Here is a 20,496-nt window from a genome sequence, read left to right as displayed (position 1 = left end):
TTTTTATCTTTAAAGACGCTTTAACTAATATCTTTTTATTTTTTCTCTTTCATATAATTTTATATTTTAATAATTATTAAAGTATGATTTATATTATAATAATAGTTATATTAAAAAAAGAAAATAAAATAATTAAAATAAAAATATAAAATAAAATAAATAATAAAAATAATATAAAATTTGATTTAATATATTCAAATATATTAAAATATTAAAATAAATAAAACAGTTATTAAATTTTAAACAAAAACAAAAATGTTAAAAAACTTGTTTATTGGATATCTTTAACAGTTTTGTTTCTTATTTAAAATTTAATAAATATTTAATTTAATTAAAAATTATAATATAATTTATTACATTTTTATAATTTAATAATTATTAAAATATGATTTATATTTTTAGAATAGTTTTATTAAAAAAGTAAAAATAATAATAACTAAAATAAAAGTAATAATAATAAAATTAAAAAAAATGTTTAAAATTACATTTAATATATTTAAATATATAATATTATATTAAAATATTAAGTTAAATTAAATAATTATTAAAATTTAAATAGAAAACAAAGTTTTAGAAAATTTGTTAATTAGATATAGAAATCCGATAATATATAATACGATATCCGAGTAAAATTTTTTCTAAAACTTTGTTTTTATTTAATTTTAATATTTATTTAATTTAATTTAATGTATTAAATGTGATTTTAAATATTATTTTTATTTTCATTACTATTAATTTTATTTTAGTTATTTTTTTTTTTTATTTTTTTAATAAAACTATTATAAAAATATAAATTATATTTTAATAATTATTAAAGTATAAAAATATAATAAATAATATTATAATTTTCATTTAAATGAAATATTTGTTAAATTTTAAATAAAAAAACTGTTAGCATATTTAAAATTTTTGTTTTTATTTAAAATTTAATAACTTGTTTAATTTATTTAAATATTTTAATATATCAAATCAAATTTTATATTAGTATTATTATCTCAGTTCTTTTTATGTTAATTTTTGTTTTTTATTTTTTAATTTAACATTTATTATAATATAATCATATTTTAATAATTATTAAATATAAAACTATATTAAATAATATTTAAATATTAAATTAAATTATATTATTATTAAGGTGGTGTAGAGTACTTTAAATAAGAAAGAGAAGAAAATAAAAAGATATTTATTAGAGTGCTTCAATAAGAAAGAGAAGAAAATAAAAATATATTTATTAAAGTTAAAAAAAAAAATTTGAAAATGTTGGAGATGTAGGAAAAATAAAATTTTTAGAGGTGCATGATATGAGTTGTAGGAGGTGTAAAATGAAACACAAAAAAAGTGAAGTAAGGAGGGACAAGTTGGATAAACAAATGGGCCTAGGCCATTCTAATTTAAAAAAGAAAATAGAAATGGCCTGACCATTGTTATTCACACCTCAATATTACTAAAATACATAGTTTTAAATAATTATTCATATAAGTGTTTTTTGACAGTATTTTTAACGGTGTTATGAAAATATTTAGTTATTTTTTCTAATTCGAAATAGTTTTCAGAACTGTCACATATCTAAATGTATTTTAATTTTTAAGTATGTTTTGCTTTTACAAAATTTAGTTTTTACGTAAAACTATAATGTGAAATAACTAATATATCTATATATATATATATATATATATATATATATATATATATATATAAAGGAAATTTCTTTTATTGACATTTATCTTTTAATTTTATTGTTTAAATAAATTTTTAAATTAAAATAATTATTTTATCAATATTATATTTCAAGTGACTCGTTTGTTTAAATTTAATATTTTTTATTTAATCATTTTTTAAACTTAATTATTTTTAATTAAAAAATTACATATCAAATAAATAAAAATTACTTATAATACAATTATAAAATTATTTATATTAAAAACTTTATAATTATAATAATAATTTTATTATTTTTATTATTATAAAGAAATAACATATCACATATGTTTTCACTGTATATATAATTCGATTTTGAATTAATTATTGGGATCGTGAATTTTATGGATGTATTGAGATCCTAATAATAATAGTTATAACAACATTAGTGCAGTAAGGGGAAACGACAACGATTACCATAGATAGCGGTTCTTGAACCGAGGTATATACAAGCGAGGTAAAAAGGGGTGAACTTTTGGTCTCGGTTCAGAACCGAGGCATAAAGGGATGGACTTTTGGTCTCAGTTCACAGTAATCGAAACAGTAGTTTTTTATTTTATTTTTTTAAGGACTTTTGGTTCCTTCTGAACCGAGTTAGTAAGGTGATTACTTTTTTTTTTTGCTATTGTCTGTTCGGGTTCTCCCGGGTCAGAGAAGGTAACTTTGGCATTTTCACTCTCGAGTCCCGCCAATCTTCACAGCCAGAGAACCAAGCCAAAGAACCAAGCTAGAGAACACCACAGAACCACCGATATTCTCCATTTTCACAGCCAGAGAACCAAGCCACAGAACCCACCAAGCCACAGAACCAGCATGCCGCTGCCGCGACTGTTGCACAATATCGTGACACAGATTAGAAACGAGGGAACCAGAAAGGCAACCATTGCCAGACTACCACAAAACCACTGAAGAACCAGGACACCGCCGCGACTCCACCAATCTTCAACACTCCATTCATCGAACCACCTTTACCGGCCACACAAAACCACCGCGAGAGCTCTCTCTCTCTCCTGCGCATAACCTACAATCAGAAAGGAAACCAACAGATCGCACCACCACCGCCGTAGCCACCGCCAGCGTCCACGCAGATCGCAAATCCCCCAACCTCACTTCGCACAACCCTGTTCAACCTGCATTCATCCTCATCAGCAATTTTCAACCTGCAAAATCAAGCTAAACCTGTTAGGGATGGTCTGAACCCTAGAATCGTAGTGAAAAAGGGGAAGCTTGACTGTTTTGGTGGCGATGTTGAGGATGGAGCCTCCTCCGTGGAAGATTGAAGGCAGTAAGATTGAAGCAGCGGTGGAGGCAGCAACAGCGAAGACAGTAATGGCGGAGGTAGCACCGGCGGGGCACCAATGACGCGACGGCGAAGGCAGGAGGCGCGACCAAGAACAATGAAGAGCAGTGGAATGCGCAACCACTAGCAAGACGGAGGCAAGGGTGGCGCAGACGAACCCGCAAGACGGAGGCAGGGGTGGCGCAAGATGGAGGCAAGGGTGGCGAGACCACTGGCAGCACAGGGGTGGTGCAGACGAACCCACAGAGGAAGAAGAAGGTATACGCAGAGGAAGAAGAAGTTGTGCGACGCAAGGGTTTTGAAAAAAGGAAGTGGAGCAGATGAGCAGGTAAGTGGTTTTGAAAAAATGAAGTGGAGCAGGCGTAGCAGGTAAGTGGCAGGTGCAACAGTGGTTTAGGCATCGGTTCCTAAGTAGACCGAGGCAATAGAGAGTGATTTAGGCACCGATTGCAGTCAACCCGAAGCAATAGGAGCACTGTGTAGGGGTATAGACCTCGGGTCTCATGTTGACCGAGGCAATATCTTAGTTCCGCCACGGGTTAAGTTGTGACCAAGGTATATATGGTTGTACACTTCGCTTTTCGCATAACCGAAGCGTATATGGCGCAACATAATCTATGCTTTTTACTAGTGCAAATTTTTTAAGTGATGCAATTGTCAAAATCACAGGATCCTCATATTAAAATGTACAATTTGTTAGTGAAATTGGAAAATTCCACTATACACCTAAGTTCTATAAGTAATATTTATGACGCTATATGTGATTAATATATTATATTATGTTAATGTAATAGAAAATTAATTTTATCTATTAATATTTAAGTTTAGATGAAGTATAAATGATTAATGTGAAATTGTGAAGAGATTTAAAATTTATTAAATAATTATTATTCTTTTTGAATTTTTATCACATTTGTAATGTCATATTTGTTTTTAGTATAAAGTATTGACACCTATATAAGATGTTGGTGATGAGAAATTAACGAAAGAACATACTTTAACAAGTAGATATATAATGTAATATCTTAATAATTTTAAACCCTAAAACATTAAGAACGTCATACACTTATCAAGAAAAATAATCTAAATACAATGTTACACAATTGCATCAAGACTATTACCTATACAATGATAATATTACTAAGTACAACAAGTAAATGAAACAAGAAGACATAAAGTGTAGATGTTACAAAAAAGTCCTATTGCTAAGTAAGAAGTTCTACAACCAAACTCATCTTGATTGCTTCTTGACGAATTTTAGAAAACCCAACAACACTTCCTTCAAGAACTCAAGAATGTCTCTATCTCACAGTATTATCTCTTAGGCTTTGTTCACTTGAACGAATTTGAGGGAGAGTAATTGAATGAATTTGAGAGGATTTGAAGGTAAATTTTGTTATTGTTTATTTGAGTGGATTTGGAGGTAAGTGAGAGTGAATTTGGAAGTAAATTTTTTTAATCTGTCACATCAATCAAATCCTACACTAATTCTCACAAATTTTACTTTTAAATCCACTCTCACTTACCCCCAAATCCACTCAAATAAACAACAAAAAAATTTACCTTCAAATCTTCTCAAATCCATTCAATTACTCTCCTCCAAATCCATTCAAGTGAACAAAGCCTTAGGTATCAAAAATTATGTTTTTAGAATGAGAAGAAAGTTGTCTTTTAAAGAGACTTTACTCTTTTCTTTTGTTAAATGCACATTAGTTTACCTCAACTTAAGCTAAAATAATCCTTAATTAACCAATTTGATATATTACATGGCAAATTCACTCATTATACATTCAATTCATACATTACTACAATCTTTCATAAGGAAAAATACCAGAATCTGATATGCGTATTAGATTGATCAACTGAGTTTAACTGAGCTATTTTATTTACCTTTTTCTTACATAAAGTTATATCAGATCTAGTTTAAAATTTGCTAAGATAGTATCAATGGGTCAATTTGATACACTATATACAAGTTTGAGATTCCTAATTTGTTCCATATATCATCATAACAATTCAATCAACTTACATAAAATTCAATATCACATGCCTTTACATTGCCTTATCATCGCTACCATTTTCCTTCACAAGGATTTAACACAAAATTACAAGCAGAATAGAACATTTGCATCATTAAATCACAAAACAATTGAAAAATTACTTAATCCAAAAAAAATCATAGATTTTAGTTTTCAATCAAACTAGATCATACCAACTAAGCAAAAGCATGTATATAAACAATTTTACTAGTTTCTCATACTTGGTGTAAGAAATTCTTGACTCAATGTTGCTCGTAAAACTATAGTTCTCATAAGATGTTCTGACTATCTACACAAACATTAATTCACATATCTAAACATATCACAACGATCACAACTAAACAAATATTCAGTTTGAAGTATTTTGAGTCACATGCATAGATCTTAGGACCTCATTTGCCAAAAATTGCTAAGTTAACTAAAAAAGTTAAAAACAAAACTAAACTTACTCTATTTTAAATTATGATCAGTTAGAAGTGTAGATATTTCTATCATAAATCCATTGGTATCTCTAATTATGAAACAAATAAGAAAAAGACTCAGAAAGTTAGAATGAAGACATAAAAAAAACTTTAAAGAAATGTTTCTAGAAAGATAGTGATTTTTATAAAATGAAATTCTATTAACATAAAATCTATCTATAGTTGAACTTTGAATAAAATAATGGAATGTTATCTTTAAAACTACTGCTACTTTTATCTTTAAAATAATTGACCCTTAAACATACTTGTCTCCGTTTTAAATTATTAGAATATTGTTATGACACAAATAAAATTATTTTTATAATTATTTCACCTTTATCTAATTGTTATTTGACAATCTTATTTTGATATTTATATTATTATAATTTATTTTTTATATATTGACGTTAAAGAAAAGAAAATTTGTTATAATTTTCATTTTTTATATAAAAGATATTAAATTAAAATATGAATACGACAAGTAAAGAAACTAAAAATTTCGTAACCATTAAATATAATATTGAAAATGAAAATAATTGTTTTATTGAAAAACAATATAAAGTAATCAAACTCATACCCACTAACTCGTTGTCTTCTCTAATTCACCGTATTATTATTACTGTCACGTAGTAATGAATTCTTATTCATATAATATATAAGATAAAATAATACAATAGTATTATTTCCTATTCACCAAGATTAAAGAAACTTAAAATTATTTTCTTTTTATATTTATCATATTCACAATCTCAATTATTTTTTTAAAATATACGGAGAATCATTTATGATATAAAACCTGTTACTTGTATTTTGAAAATTGATTATTTTGGACAACTGTTTAACATTAGAATAAATCTTATGTGTAGTTTGCTTAAATTCAGAGGAGATCAAATTCATAATTAACAATGCATTATTTAATTAAGCTTTTATATATATATATATATATATAATATAGTTGAATCGGAGAAATGTTAATTATATATTGGTTTGACTTACAATTTTTTTTTTTAATTTGTAAACTCAACTAAATATAGGTTCATGTAAAGTTTTTTCAAAGGTGATCATACATAGACATATCAACTTAGTTATAATCAAACAATAAAAAAATATAGAATAGAAGATATATGTAAGATAAGATGTATGGATAGCAACATTGATTGTATAACATTGGAACAATAAAATCATTAACGGGGACGCCTAAGGCATCGACCCTAACGTATTGTATTCTTTAAACTTGAAGATATATAAGAATGAACTAACTTGATTGGGAGTAGGTAGTAAAAGATAATTATATAAGCTTAGTTTTAATCGGATGATAAAAAATATATAAACATTGTTATAATCGTATAAATAAAAAATATTTAAACATAAGATGACGTGTATAGGATAATAACATCGAATATTGTTAAGGGAATAGACCTTCTCATAAAAGTTAATTTTCTCACATCATTCAAGTAGTAGAAAGTTGGTATAGATATTGAAGGAGATTAAATTAGGATTCATATAGCTAGGAGGTGTGAGTTATCTGACTATTAAAATGAAAAATTCTTTATTAAATTTTCAATTCTTTTAAATGTATTATCAGACAAACGTACAAAAAATCATCTCCATTTTATTGCAAAATCATAACGTTAGAGAAAAAATTATGTATGGGTGTGGTGAAGACAAAATAGTTTCCATATGACCTAATAGATATATTAAAAGAATACAGTCTAATAAAGTTATGTCAACACCTAATTCTGTTTAGATAAAATAATTTTATTTAAAAATATAAAAAATAAGTAAATAAGAAATATTGTGAAATTAAAGTTTTAGATAAATAAATATGTTAATTATTTCACTTTTAATACGAAAGCAACATCAGTGAAAATGTTGGAAGAAATGTAAATATGAAGGGATAATTTTGCTGTCACAATTGGCAACTTTGCATTTAATTAGCATTTAAGATTAAGTCAACTGATTTGGTGCATAAAGAGTCTGTTGTATCATGTTTTTCAATAGATGATGAAGCAATCAGAGTTTTTCCTTCTTATTTTTCAATGAAATTCATTGGTAAGAGACAACTTTGAATGCCAAGGTGGATGAGTTCAGCACTCAAATTTCCAAAAAGCATGGGAAGAATATCATAACACATTTTTCAATATGTAATTATTTTTAATTTTATTTTAAACGGATAACTTTCAAATATAACTATCTTAATATATTCATACATACCTTAAGAGCATAATTTATTGCCTCATATATATTTTTCTCAGTTAATAGCATCTTATGCCATCCAATGCATTAGATTGTGAAAATAAAATTCATGCTATATATTTAACTTTTATTGAATCAAATTTTCTAAAAAAATTCAAAAATCTTAATTGAGTACATTGTAAATGTACACATTTTTATTATTTTATAAAAATATGTTGATCCTTTTAATAAAAAGCTTAATAGCATTTTAATAAAAGTTTTTTAAACTGAAAACCGAAAATTTTCTTCCTATGATTGTTAGCCACATACTTCTTTATATGATATTTTACTTACTATTAAAGTTAAAGAAGTAAATGTCCTGAAAATTGGTCTTAACTTTATTCAATAATTAGATTGCACAATATATACATTTAATAAGATTGGTTCAAACAAATATATTTCTTTGTTCTAATTGAGATTAACAATATCAAACCTTATAATTACTATTTAAGGGCAAAAAATCTGAATATGATATAGCGATTCCCATGTGATTTAATAGTTTTACCTTGTGTTTTTAAGAAAAAAACAAACAAACTTTAATATTTGAAAAGACTTTTTGCTACATTTGTACATTAATTTGTGCATTAATTTGTGCAACGTGATAACTTATTATTTAATTTTAGTTTAATTTTATTAAACAAATAGAATACCATATTAGAAAAAGACTCTCAGTTACACAATATATTATTCATAATCAATAAAATAAAATAAGATATATCACTTTCAGTTATTATATAATTAGATAATATAAAATATATTATCGCTTTCCTAAAACATTTCCAAGACAACTGGTAGAAAAAAATAAAAATATTTAATTATATAATATTAAATTAGTTTATATTAGAGAAGAAATACGGGATATTAAAGTAGTCAGTATAATTAATTAATAACACATGTTATAAATAAATATGTAATAACCTAAAATAATTTATATGTACACTTTGTAGAGAATTAATTGAATTTTTATTTTAAATTATACGAATAAAATTTAATATTTATCTATTTAAAAAAAATGTATTTTCCGTTATTTTTTTTTTTCTGAAAATTGGACCGACCTATACAGTCGGCAATCATCCATAGCAGGTAAAAAATAAAATAAACTCTGAAAAATTTATATGGGCAATTTGTCTGCATCCAGTTTTTGACTGTCATGAGCACCGGACCAAAACCACATTAACATTAACTTTTTGTTTTCTAATTCTTTTACATGAATAAGACGTTGGATTTCAAAGTATAATCTAAAACTTACTTACCCACAACAGTAGAGAGAATAATTGTAATATCTCAAATTAACATATTAAATCTACTTAAATTATTACATAAATAATAAATTTACATATAATGTACTTACAGTCTTCTATAGTTGTAGTAATAACTATTCAATAATCAAAACATGAACAATTAATAACTAACTAAATTCAATAAACTCAAAGACCAATAATCATGTTAATATTTATAACTTACAAAAATTAATAAACTTTCTTTACTACTAATTAAGCAAACATTTTAATTCCACAAATTTCTTTAACTACTAAATATCATGCCAATATCAAAACAATGGATCAACTTAAAAATTTAGACAATTATTATAATTTAACATTTTATAATTTTTAACATTTTATAATTTATAACATATAAATTTTTTATTATACAGATGACTTTTATTTGCGTATACTTATTTGAATTTGAAAGAATGATTATCTAAAATATAAAATGATAGAAATTTTGAAAAAATAGTTAAAATATGTTAGAGAGATATTAACAACTAAAAATTTAAACAAATTAAAAGATAAAAAATTAATGGGATAATTTAATTGATTACAAAGACAATGATTAAGAGAATTCAATATTTTGTTATTTGAACATAAAGATAAAAATAAGTTAATATTAGGTTTAATCCTTTTCCACATTTCTATTTTTGTACGAATATTTCAGATGGGTCCTCGTTTTCTAAAGTGTATCAAAATGGTCCTTAATTTTCAAAATTGATATCAATTGAGTCCTTACCGTTAAGTTGGTTAGACGACGTTAAAAAAATTGATGAGTGGATGCTGAGATGACGAGCGAACACTCGTCCACAAGCGAACGAACACTCGTCTATTATTGTCCGTGTAAGGAAGCCGACTGTGACGAGTAAAAGAGAGAGAAAAAAATACATAACAGTTATTGTTTTTATTATAAAAAAAAAGTAAATTATTATTATTATTATTAAAAGTGGGTCAGAGAGACACGTTATGAGCAGACAGTTCCATGTGGCCACATGGATGAGAGAAAGAGAAAGAGCAAGAAGAAGAACAAGATCATCAACACCACCACCATCATCAGGCAACACACCAACAACAACTGAAACATCTTAGACCCATAATTCTCTCCCTCTTTTCTTCTTTTTGTTAATTGTGTGGGAGGCACAGAAAAAGAAGAAGATGAAGGAAAGCAGTGATGGGTTTGTGAGGGCGGATCAGATTGATCTGAAGAGCATAGATGAACAGTTGGAGAGGCACCTCAACAAGGTGCTCACCATAGATAAGAAAAAGCGTTCTGATGAGGACGAAGATGCTGATCAGGTTCATGTTCACACCAGTGCCACTGCCTCTCCCAAATTCAGACCCGCCTCTGCTAGGCTAAGTCTCAAGAAGCAAAAGCAGGAGTGGGAGATTGATCCTTCTAAACTCATCATCAAAAGTGTCATAGCTCGTGGCACTTTTGGCACTGTTCATCGTGGTGTCTATGATACTCAAGATGTTGCTGGTTAGTTGTTCCTTTCAACTGATCCATTTTTACTTATCAGATTCAGATGCCTAATTTCCCAATCACCAAACTTCAACTGGGAGGAATTTATTTACACATATGTCCTTTTTAGCGATCTTCAAGTTATTATCATTTTTAGTTTCAACAAGTGGGTTAACTGTTTAATTTGTATGAATAAACACCCATGGATGAAATTCTAAAAGCTCTTAGTTTCATCCGCAAAATTATTACTTGTAGCAAATTACTCCAGTTAATGAATTAATTCCCTTGCTCGCAGGATTTTCTGGAAAAGAGTTGACTTTTAGAATAGTTTAGTGTGGAGTTGAATTTACGGGAATAATAGTAAAATTTGGAATTGGGCTTTTAGTGATGTAGAATTCTAAGTGACCCCATTGTGGATTTGGTTTTGTGGTGTGGAGAATGAATAAACGTGGTGTTTTTTGTTTCAGTGATTATTTCTTCTTTGAGTAGAATTTGTGTTTCCTTTTTCTGCCTTTACTGATCCGAGTTATTGTGGTTACTTAATGTTCAGTGAAATTGTTGGACTGGGGTGAGGAAGGACAAAGGACAGAAGCAGAAATTGCCTCCCTGAGAGCAGCTTTTACACAGGAAGTTGTTGTTTGGCATAAACTTGATCATCCCAATGTCACAAAGGTTGATTTTAATTTCTTTGTCGTCAGTGTATTCTTGTTTGTGCAATTGTCATCATAACATGTTGAGCTTGTTATTTCATAGTTGTGTATGCTAATATTATTTGATTTTATTTGGGTGGAGGGATCCATCCAAACATAGAATTTTCTGCCATATTAGGTCCTATGAATTTGTGTTATCAGGTGAGCGTTCATTTTCAATTGAATGCAAATCAGTCCTCCTTTTTAAATATGCCTTTGCATACTTGAATGTAATGAATTAATAATGTCATACAAGGTATTCAAGTGGATAGGTATTCTGATAAAAATCTTTTAATTCTCAAGGATACCAAGATTTTTGCTGGTTTCATGTTTCAGGGATTTCCTTCTTAATTATATCTTCCCACTTTTCCACCTTCTTTCTATATTCTCCTTTCATTACATTCAACTAGAATTTGCTTGAAATTGTACAAGGACTTGCTTTTGTGTGGATGAGGGCCACTACTATTATCCTTGTTGTTTGAAATTTCCATGCACTTTGTTTTAAGAACATGAGGTATGCATTTAGCCTACTGTACCTTTATTGGAAAAATACTGAAATATGAGAAATACAAGTATAATATGGAGCTGAAAATATACTATTCGTATAAAATTGAAGTTTCTTCACAACATATGAGCTTAACTGTCCTAGATATGTTTTTCTTTCATATTGTTTCTCTGTCTATAATCTGATATTGGTGGTAAAGAATATTCAGAGGTACACTGCTTGCATTAACTTGTGGCATTATTCTCATATTATACTAACCTTATTAACGGGGATACAGTGCTTGAATTCCAGAAGTTTTAATATAATCTCTACTTGAGTGCACTTTAACATATTTGGAGTTTATTATTTTCATTTTTTAAAAAGCAGTTTTGAGGAGATCTCTGTTGACAGTAACATTGCCTATCCTTTATGAGTTGATTATAGAACACACAATTTAACTACAACCTTTCTAGCTGAAGTATGGGGCTCTTAGTTTATAGCTTGTTAATCTGTTTTATACTCTGTTGATCTAAAATTGAATACTAATATCTTCACGTAGAATGGAGTCAGTTTTGACATCTGCTTATTCTATGTTAATTATAGAAAATTTACTGTGTTCTGAACTCGAACTAGTCTTTTTCACAATGGAGGGTGAAAATAAATGTGAATAGACCTTTTCCATTTGGTTCAGCATCCATGTTTCTGTTGAATAAAGATTTTAGATAAAGTTTTGACAGCCTGCCAGCATTTTTTGAAATTTACTTTCAATGAAACTTCTAGTCTTCCGGTTTCTATTGTTTATGGGCAACCTTTTCTTCGGAAAAGTTTATCTGTGCATTACACGTTCTCCTCAAAATGAACATCAAATTTTTCTAACTCAAGGAAAGATACCTTGTATCTTCATTAGATTCAATTTAATTCATTCAGTATGTTGGGGCACCCAAGTCTGGACTTTGTCCATTTGTCCTACGCATCTGGTACAGAAGATGCATTTAGGTGTGGAGCATGAGCTTCTTGCCCCCCTAATGCTTGTTTTGGTTTCTCATCATGACACTTTCTTGTTCAATCTTTTGATATTTGCAGATGATTTGTTTTTCTCTTTTCCCAAAGGGCATTGCACATGTTTCTGCAAACATTTTTCTACCCAATATTTTTTAACCATTTACATTTCCATGTTCAGTTTATAGGGGCAACAATGGGGTCTTCAGAATTGCAGATACAAACTGATAATGGTCTGATTGGCATGCCAAGCAATTTCTGTTGTGTTGTTGTGGAGTATCTTGCTGGAGGAAATCTGAAATCATACCTAATAAAGAACAGGAGGAGGAAGCTAGCTTTTAAGATTGTCATTCAGCTGGCACTTGATCTTGCAAGAGGGTATCTATATATTTTTTCCACCTTGTTTAGCGGTTGAGCCAATAATTATCGTAATTTTTGTGTGCAACTACTCAACCTGAATTCACTTGGTTTTACAGGCTGAGTTATCTTCACTCTCAGAAGATTGTCCATAGAGATGTGAAGACAGAAAACATGCTGTTGGACAAGACACGCACAGTTAAAATTGCTGATTTTGGGGTTGCACGTGTTGAGGCATCAAATCCTAACGATATGACTGGGGAGACTGGTACTCTTGGTTATATGGCTCCAGAGGTGAGTAGTCAATACCTGAACAATCCTTTACAAATTAGATATTATTGTACTAGTATTTGTGACACATCGGAAGCCTTAGTTCAAAAAGGCATGCTGTGTACCAATATATTTCATGTTATGGGGAATTAGCATATCCTGTCCCAATATTTCATCCAAGTGAGGATAGGTGTTTCCAATTTTCATTTCAATATTAGAGCTATTCAATGAGGGTAAATGACGACTTTCATGTGGCATCATATACTGTGAAACTGTGAATAAGAGAAGAAAAAGACGAGAAAAAAATATTTAATTGATCACAGAGAAAAATCCTTGTAATTGAATATTTACTTTTGTTTTCCCATCGGGGATGGTGTACAGGTTTTAAATGGCAACCCCTATAACAGGAAATGTGATGTGTACAGTTTCGGCATCTGTTTATGGGAAATATATTGTTGTGACATGCCATATCCTGACCTAAGTTTCTCAGAGATTACATCAGCCGTTGTTCGACAGGTATATTTTCTTCTCTGTTTTGATTGATTTCCTCACTTCAGCAGTGACTGTTTATCACTGTTCTGTGTTTATGGATCCATTATGATTATATTATTATGTTCTGTTGGAATTTTAGAATTTGAGACCAGAAATGCCAAGATGTTGCCCAAGTTCTCTGGCAAATGTCATGAAGAAATGCTGGGATGCCACTCCAGATAAGCGACCAGAGATGGATGAGGTAGTTTCCATGCTGGAAGCCATTGACACAACCAAAGGTGGAGGTATGATCCCTCATGATCAGCAACAGGGTTGTTTTTGCTTCCGCAAGCATAGAGGGCCTTGAAGGTTTATTCATTAGTCTTGCAGACAATTTGGTTATAGTGATTTTTCACTATTTGAAGAATCAATTTGTATCTATAGTGAGAAAGCAGTATTTGGATACTAGATGAGACAAATACACAGTAAGGGGTACAGGTAGGAGGAGCTGGTGACATGTCAATATGTTGGGTGTGTAAAACTGTACCTCTGATTTTCTTTTACCTTTTTTCCCCACATTGGTTTGGGTTCTGTGGGTATGAGTATTACTTTCTGCTTGGCAATGTTGCCGGATTTGACTTGTAACTTGCAGGATCTTCATTATACTATCACATACTCGCAATCATAATTGATGATATTAAGTTGGATCCATTTGCTTTGAAACCAATACTTGCTTTTGTTAAACCAGAAGTAAAACCTCTTTGATCACTTGAATACAAGTTCTTCTGAAAGAAAAATCTCTTAATAGGTTAAAGAACCATTGCATTCTTCCTTTTTCTTATAATTATCAGAGAAAAGTATACAAAAAACTTGAATTTTCACTCAAGCAAAATGAGTTTCTACGTAGGCAAGATGAGTTTTTGCATGAATAAAAGGAAACTACCTTCTTCCACCATTGTTCGACCTTTGAAATACAATTGATGCCAACCATACTCGAAACTTTTCACCTTGATGTACCACCTCAAAGTTTTCCAATCCTCGCCAACTTCTTCTATTCCTATCAGCACCAACTGACTTTATATTTAGTTTGTCAAGGCGCATCTTGAATTTCATCAATGAATCATTTTGGTAATCATACATGCTTGATTATCAAATGTGTGAATTTTTACCACTTTAAAGATTCATCATCGATTACATCTCTAATAAAATGGAATGTAATGTCATTGTGTTTTGTATGCTCAAGGTACATACAGTTCTTGCACAAGTGGATAGCACTTCAATGTTTATGCTCAACTTCTAGTACATTGATAATCTCTTTAATCCACAAATTCACCTCTATGACAGTTACGTACTTTGCCCTCTGTGGTTGAATGTGCAGAGTGTGTAGTATGGCGTTTTTCAATTAATTGCATTCGCAAATAAGTAAAAATATACCTTTTCATTGATCTCCTCGTGTCAAGTCTCCCGAGTTTGATTTAAATCAATAAAACTCTGATTGGTCAATTTCCTTAAACAAATGTACTGTACACGAGTCTTAAGGTTTTGGTCCCTAATAAATATCTGCATATGAACTTAACTCAGCTAAATCCGGATCATAATTTACATTATGCTTCTAATGACACTAGCATATGGTATCCGTGACAGTTTTTTCCTTATCATCATCAATCTGAAAATTGGGTTGATGATAACTTGGAAATGAGTTGCAATGGGTATTGTAACAGGTTTTACCTTTTCCATGTCAAATTTAGAAAGAATTTTGTCCAAGTAATCCTCTTGGTAAACCCTGGATATCCTACATCCATACTAAGATCTCAACTGTTGCTTGAGCTTGTTTATTCATGAACTTGGTCAAAATCATTATCTAGTTCATTCTGAAATATATGTACCCTCAAGTTATCAATTGACTTTTGATATGACTTTACATCATGAAGCTCCTTCATGACTACTTCAGTAAAGGTTCTATTATTTTGTTATGCATTGAGTACTCTTTGATTTTGAACAAACACATGTAATCCATCACTTCTATCATAGAATGTTTTTTACAAAACATTTACAATGTCAAAGGTAAGTGAAGATATCTTTTCATGATTTTTGGCCTCGGAAACATCAATACCCATGTTTTTACTTTTCGGTTTTTAGTATACCATTTTTCATATTTTGCATGTTCTTCTTCTCGCAAATGTAAGACACTTTTTACTCTACGACCTCCGACCATCAACCATGATGATTTCTGGTAATGTTCTGCTTCAGATTCGCCTTCGGCAAGACGAAACTTTGGTGGATTGTCATTTTAAGTTATAAAGTATTCTCATTGTAAAAGTATATGTTTCATATATTTTGAACTTTAATGATTAGTATCAGTAAGTTATTCTTATCCTAAAATATGTACTGAATACTTACATGTGACACACAATGTATTAGTGCATTGCATTAATTTTAAGAACTTGTTCAATTAATAACTACAAATCTTTCCTAATCTTTGAAATTAATCTTATTTGATTTGAATATGTTAAAAAAATGCTTTACAATCACAATCTATTTGCTGATAAAAAATATAGAATCTAAAAACAAATTAAATAATGAGTAATCAAGTCACTTTAATGTTAAAAATAGAATAAAAAACCATTATTAATAGGATATCATATCTATATCCAAAGGATTATAAGTTTAATGAATTACTTTAAGTTCAAAAAGGAAAGATTAGTTGCTCACAATAATAAGGGTTATCTTCAAATACATAAAGAAAGTGTAGAGAAAAGAGAAGTTAAACTTAAAACTCCCATGCGTTCTTCGAAGTTCTTCCTTTTTCCAATTTTCCTTTTGTGTCTCTCAATATTCAGACAACTAGATCAGAACAAATTTATTGAATTGATCAGGAATGAAATAATATTCTTTATAAATAATCATTTTTGTTTTTGTTGATTTTTTATCTTTAATATATCAATATAAATTTGTTTTTCTTTTTAACAGTTTGATGAAATTTAATATATTCTATTAAACAATTTGACATATTAATTTGAGTTACTATTAAGAAAAATATGTTATGAACTATGAAATACTAGTGAAACTAACAATAAAAAATACAAGCTAATCAATCATTCATACAAATCATAAACTAGATGATTGTTGTGGAATTAGATGATTGTTAGTGATTATTTTTTATCTATATTCAATTCGTCTTGTAACAGAGGATGATTCATTCATTTATAGAGAAGAAAAACCTGTTATATATATATATATATATATATATATATATATATATATATATATATATATATATATATATATATATATATATATATTCATAATATGCAAATCAAATTGAGAAAACTATAGATGCATCAAAATTTGTGAAAAAAAAGCCGTTTTTATCTACCTGAAATAAACTATGAAATACTGCCCCTTTGATGTAATTAGTGTATTTATACTCTAATTTAACCTGTTGATTTTAGTTATCATAATTAAATTGAACATATATTTAAAAAAAGATTAATATTAAAGTAAATTAATTTAAACGACACGAGAATTCCTAATTTTAATACAGTAATATATTACTTTTTTTTTCCTTCCTCGATGGTATAACCAAAATACTGGGGGAGTGTTTCAAGTGCTATCAAAGAAAACTGTGAAAATACTACTGAAAACTAATTTGGTGGGATTGTGTGGCGTGCTAATAATAGATTTGATGTCTGATTTATATATGTATATAAGGTTCAAATTCATAGGATGAGTTTAAGCTTATGTTTGATGTACATTTAATACAAATTTCATTTATGAGCAGGATTTATATTAAATTTGTGCATTCAGAAGTGAGAATAGCACACCTTTATGCATTCATGATTAATAATATGGCTGCTTTTACCTTTTATCTATATATATATCCTATATAACATTCCGCGTAGTACTATAAAACATAATTTGATATGACAAAGAACAAGTATGGTTTAAAAAAATGTTGAGAAGGATAACTCATAATGTTTGAAATTTCTCAGCTATCACCCGCTATTATTCATGCCAAAAAAATATTCCCATGAGCTCAGATGAGCATATACATCTTTAAAGCCAACAACATTGCTCTTTACCAGACATCAATGCTGTTATTCAAAAATTACAATCATTGATTAATGCATGTTTCAATACGAGCCAGGAGTTTTGTTGGGAACTTGGTTATAAAAACACAACTTTTTTTTTTCCTTTTTCTTAAACAGAAATACGGTCAGAAGCTCTGAAAAAGACTTCCAACTTTATATTGAAACAAACTCTTATTCTTTTTGTCCCTTGACTTTGTATCTTCTGTGAGTTTCCAAGCACAAATCATATGATGTTAGCGGGTTCGTCGTCTTCATCCCAGTTGGTTGTTCGATAGAAAACAACGTAGAGGATGAGCTGTAACAACCCAGAAAGTGTTCCCAAACCATTTGGAATCTGCCATTTAAAAACTTTAGTTAGTTTTTTCAAGTTCTCACCCTTTTCCTTTTTCATTACGGAATCATAAAAATAATAATTACCACGATGAATGGATCCCACTTAAGCAAGGCATAGGTTGTCCACACAATTCCATTGGCGAAGTTGGCGAATGAAAGTAAGAAAGGCATGTATTTCACGCTCTTGGTTCGAAGCACTTGTCTCTGCTCATTTTTTTTTTTTTTTTTTTTGGTTTTCAAATGAAACCAAAAATAGATGATAACCAAACCAAACCACTATGATAGATATGCATAAATATTTAAGAAAAGAAATAAATTTGCAGAGTTATGATTACACGTACGTACCATTACAGTCAAGGGTGCAAAATACATAAGGACGTTGAAGAATATGCAGATAGGTCCAACAATCACCTTTCTTCGGCTGGGGGTGTGAACAAAGGTCATCACCAAAAACACCAGTAACGCAAGGAAGATCATTTCACCAAGGAAGATGAGCATGATCTTCCTCTGAAATTGTTTAGAAAACATCCATTAATTAGGGACTTAAGAATATATTATTACATTTTTAAAGTTGGTATTTTTTTCTCACCCTCTTGCTCCAGGTTGAGTAAATAAAGAAGACGAGAGCGTAGAAGATTTCAAGGAAGAAGCCAAATCCATTAATTGTGATGACAAGAGTGTTATCTTTTGTTACGAAGGGCAGTCCATAGAATGCCCACACACCACAGTTCAATATGGTTGCCATGTATGGATCTGACCTAAAATTTTGTACTGATTTTGCCTTAAATATCGAAATAAATGTAGGTCTGCAAATTACAGTTCCAATATCAGTTGTTATGGCCACACCATCATTATCAATTGAGAATGGATATAGAAAGAGAGATTACACTGGCGACATGAATAAACCAAAAGAAATGACATTTCCTGTGCAACAAATAATAACCGTATTAGTTACTTTTTTTTATAGGCAAAATTAACATAATTATTAGTAAAAAATGGAGTTAGATAGCGTTAACTAAATTGTTCCTTAAATGTCCTTTTTTCTGTTTTTCGTAATTATATCAGATGAAACGACCACTTGAAAAACATTTAGAAACTACCTGCTCATGGGAAAGGAAAACAAACTAAAAAAAACATGAAATTGTAAGATTTTGGAGAACAAACCAATTATTCCAACTGCAGTTCTTACTGCTTCGGAGTTAACCATGGCTACAATATGGAAAGAATAAACTAATCACGGTGAAGAGGAAACTACGAAAGTAAAGTAATCCGATTTATTGAATGGAAATTGTTGTCATTTTTTTAGGTAACAATTGTGGCCATATATAAGTTATCAGAACCCAAGAAACTAGGTTTGAAGTGTTGATTTATCAACTTGCGTTCGAGCGACAAACATGTACTCTTTATATGGAACTCTCTCTTCAACTAACTAACTGTCAGCATTTTACCACAAACATTAAAAAAGGAAGTTAGAGAATTTCTACGGATAAAGTTTGTTTTACATTTGTATTTCTAAATGAATGATAGGATTTGTACAGTAAAAAAAATAGGAACGACTTTCTTTTTTCGGTAAGTCAGATTAGTTATAACCCTCACACAATCACCTCAAATATGACCATACACATCACAAATTTACCTCACAGATCTGCCTGGTTATGCTATGTATATCACTGTTATTAATATATATACATATTATAACTGTAACAGTGACTGTAACATTTACTCATATTTAAAATAAATGGGAACCCTAATCAAATGTCGTAACATTAAATTCAACAATGTACTTGACAACTACAATTATAATCTAAGTTAATATAAATATTAATAATCGTACTTACATCAATTCTCATAATTAATATAATTGAATTTCCTTTAATAAGTTTTCTTTCTTTTAAAATATGAATTTACAAGAAGACTTTTGTATGAATTTACAAGAAGACTTTTGTTTAAAATATGAATGTACGGATTTTAGTCTTATATATGGACACTAAGTCATGAAAATAGATCAACATTAATCTCTCTCGACTTTTGTTCTCACTCTTTAAAATCAAATAATAATTGGAATCATGGTCGGTAAAAAAAAAAAACAAGAGTCATCACTAATAAAAGGTTTAAAGAATAATTGTGATGTATTATTTCAAAGAGTAGAGTACCATATATATACATTCAAGGATCCTATAATTCTTCATCTATTAAAGGAATAACAATGTGCATAAATCTGCACAAATTATAATAATATCTAAATTATAACTAAAATAATATTTGATTGTCTAATATCCTTTAATAGAATATTTGGTCTATCTTAACATCCCCACTCAAGTTGGTGCATGGATATCACA

At 29.2% G+C, this 20,496-nt stretch overlaps 2 protein-coding genes across 2 annotated transcripts; one reads left to right on the top strand and one right to left on the bottom strand.

Annotated features, from left to right (window-relative positions):
• The first annotated feature begins 9,972 nt into the window (after positions 1-9,972).
• On the top strand, positions 9,973-14,442 carry LOC108322138 (serine/threonine-protein kinase STY13). Its single transcript, XM_017554132.2, has 6 exons — positions 9,973-10,481; positions 11,014-11,135; positions 12,817-13,013; positions 13,112-13,286; positions 13,644-13,778; positions 13,894-14,442. Exons 1-6 carry the CDS (start codon positions 10,157-10,159, stop codon positions 14,098-14,100), a joined length of 1,161 nt encoding a protein of 386 aa, XP_017409621.1. The 5' UTR covers positions 9,973-10,156; the 3' UTR covers positions 14,101-14,442.
• Positions 14,443-17,724: 3,282 nt separating this feature from the next.
• On the bottom strand, positions 17,725-19,427 carry LOC108329410 (bidirectional sugar transporter SWEET5). The gene is made up of 6 exons (XM_017563599.2): positions 19,322-19,427; positions 19,045-19,081; positions 18,747-18,963; positions 18,503-18,664; positions 18,242-18,361; positions 17,725-18,158 (listed from the first exon to the last, which is right to left on the bottom strand). Exons 1-6 carry the CDS (start codon positions 19,362-19,364, stop codon positions 18,048-18,050), a joined length of 690 nt encoding a protein of 229 aa, XP_017419088.1. The 5' UTR covers positions 19,365-19,427; the 3' UTR covers positions 17,725-18,047.
• Between the last annotated feature and the right edge of the window lie 1,069 nt (positions 19,428-20,496).

This window comes from Vigna angularis, chromosome 1 (genome assembly GCF_016808095.1).
Source record: "Vigna angularis cultivar LongXiaoDou No.4 chromosome 1, ASM1680809v1, whole genome shotgun sequence".
Classification (NCBI taxonomy): Eukaryota; Viridiplantae; Streptophyta; class Magnoliopsida; order Fabales; family Fabaceae; genus Vigna; species Vigna angularis.
Note: the sequence above shows the minus strand (reverse complement) of the source record. Positions and strands in the feature narration are given on the sequence as shown.

What these genes read in the sequence shown, in the direction of transcription:
- LOC108322138 (XM_017554132.2), top strand. Translation starts at nt 10,157, where the DNA reads ATGAAGGAAAGCAGTGATGGGTTTGTGAGGGCGGATCAGATTGATCTG. An exon ending in TGATACTCAAGATGTTGCTG is followed by an intron (nt 10,482 to 11,013) that starts GTTAGTTGTTCC and finishes CTTAATGTTCAG; the next exon opens with TGAAATTGTTGGACTGGGGT. An exon ending in TTGGTTATATGGCTCCAGAG is followed by an intron (nt 13,287 to 13,643) that starts GTGAGTAGTCAA and finishes GATGGTGTACAG; the next exon opens with GTTTTAAATGGCAACCCCTA.
- LOC108329410 (XM_017563599.2), bottom strand. Translation starts at nt 19,364, where the DNA reads ATGGTTAACTCCGAAGCAGTAAGAACTGCAGTTGGAATAATTG. An exon ending in AACTGCAGTTGGAATAATTG is followed by an intron (nt 19,082 to 19,321) that starts GTTTGTTCTCCA and finishes TTTGTTGCACAG; the next exon opens with GAAATGTCATTTCTTTTGGT. An exon ending in AGTGGGATCCATTCATCGTG is followed by an intron (nt 18,159 to 18,241) that starts GTAATTATTATT and finishes TTTAAATGGCAG; the next exon opens with ATTCCAAATGGTTTGGGAAC.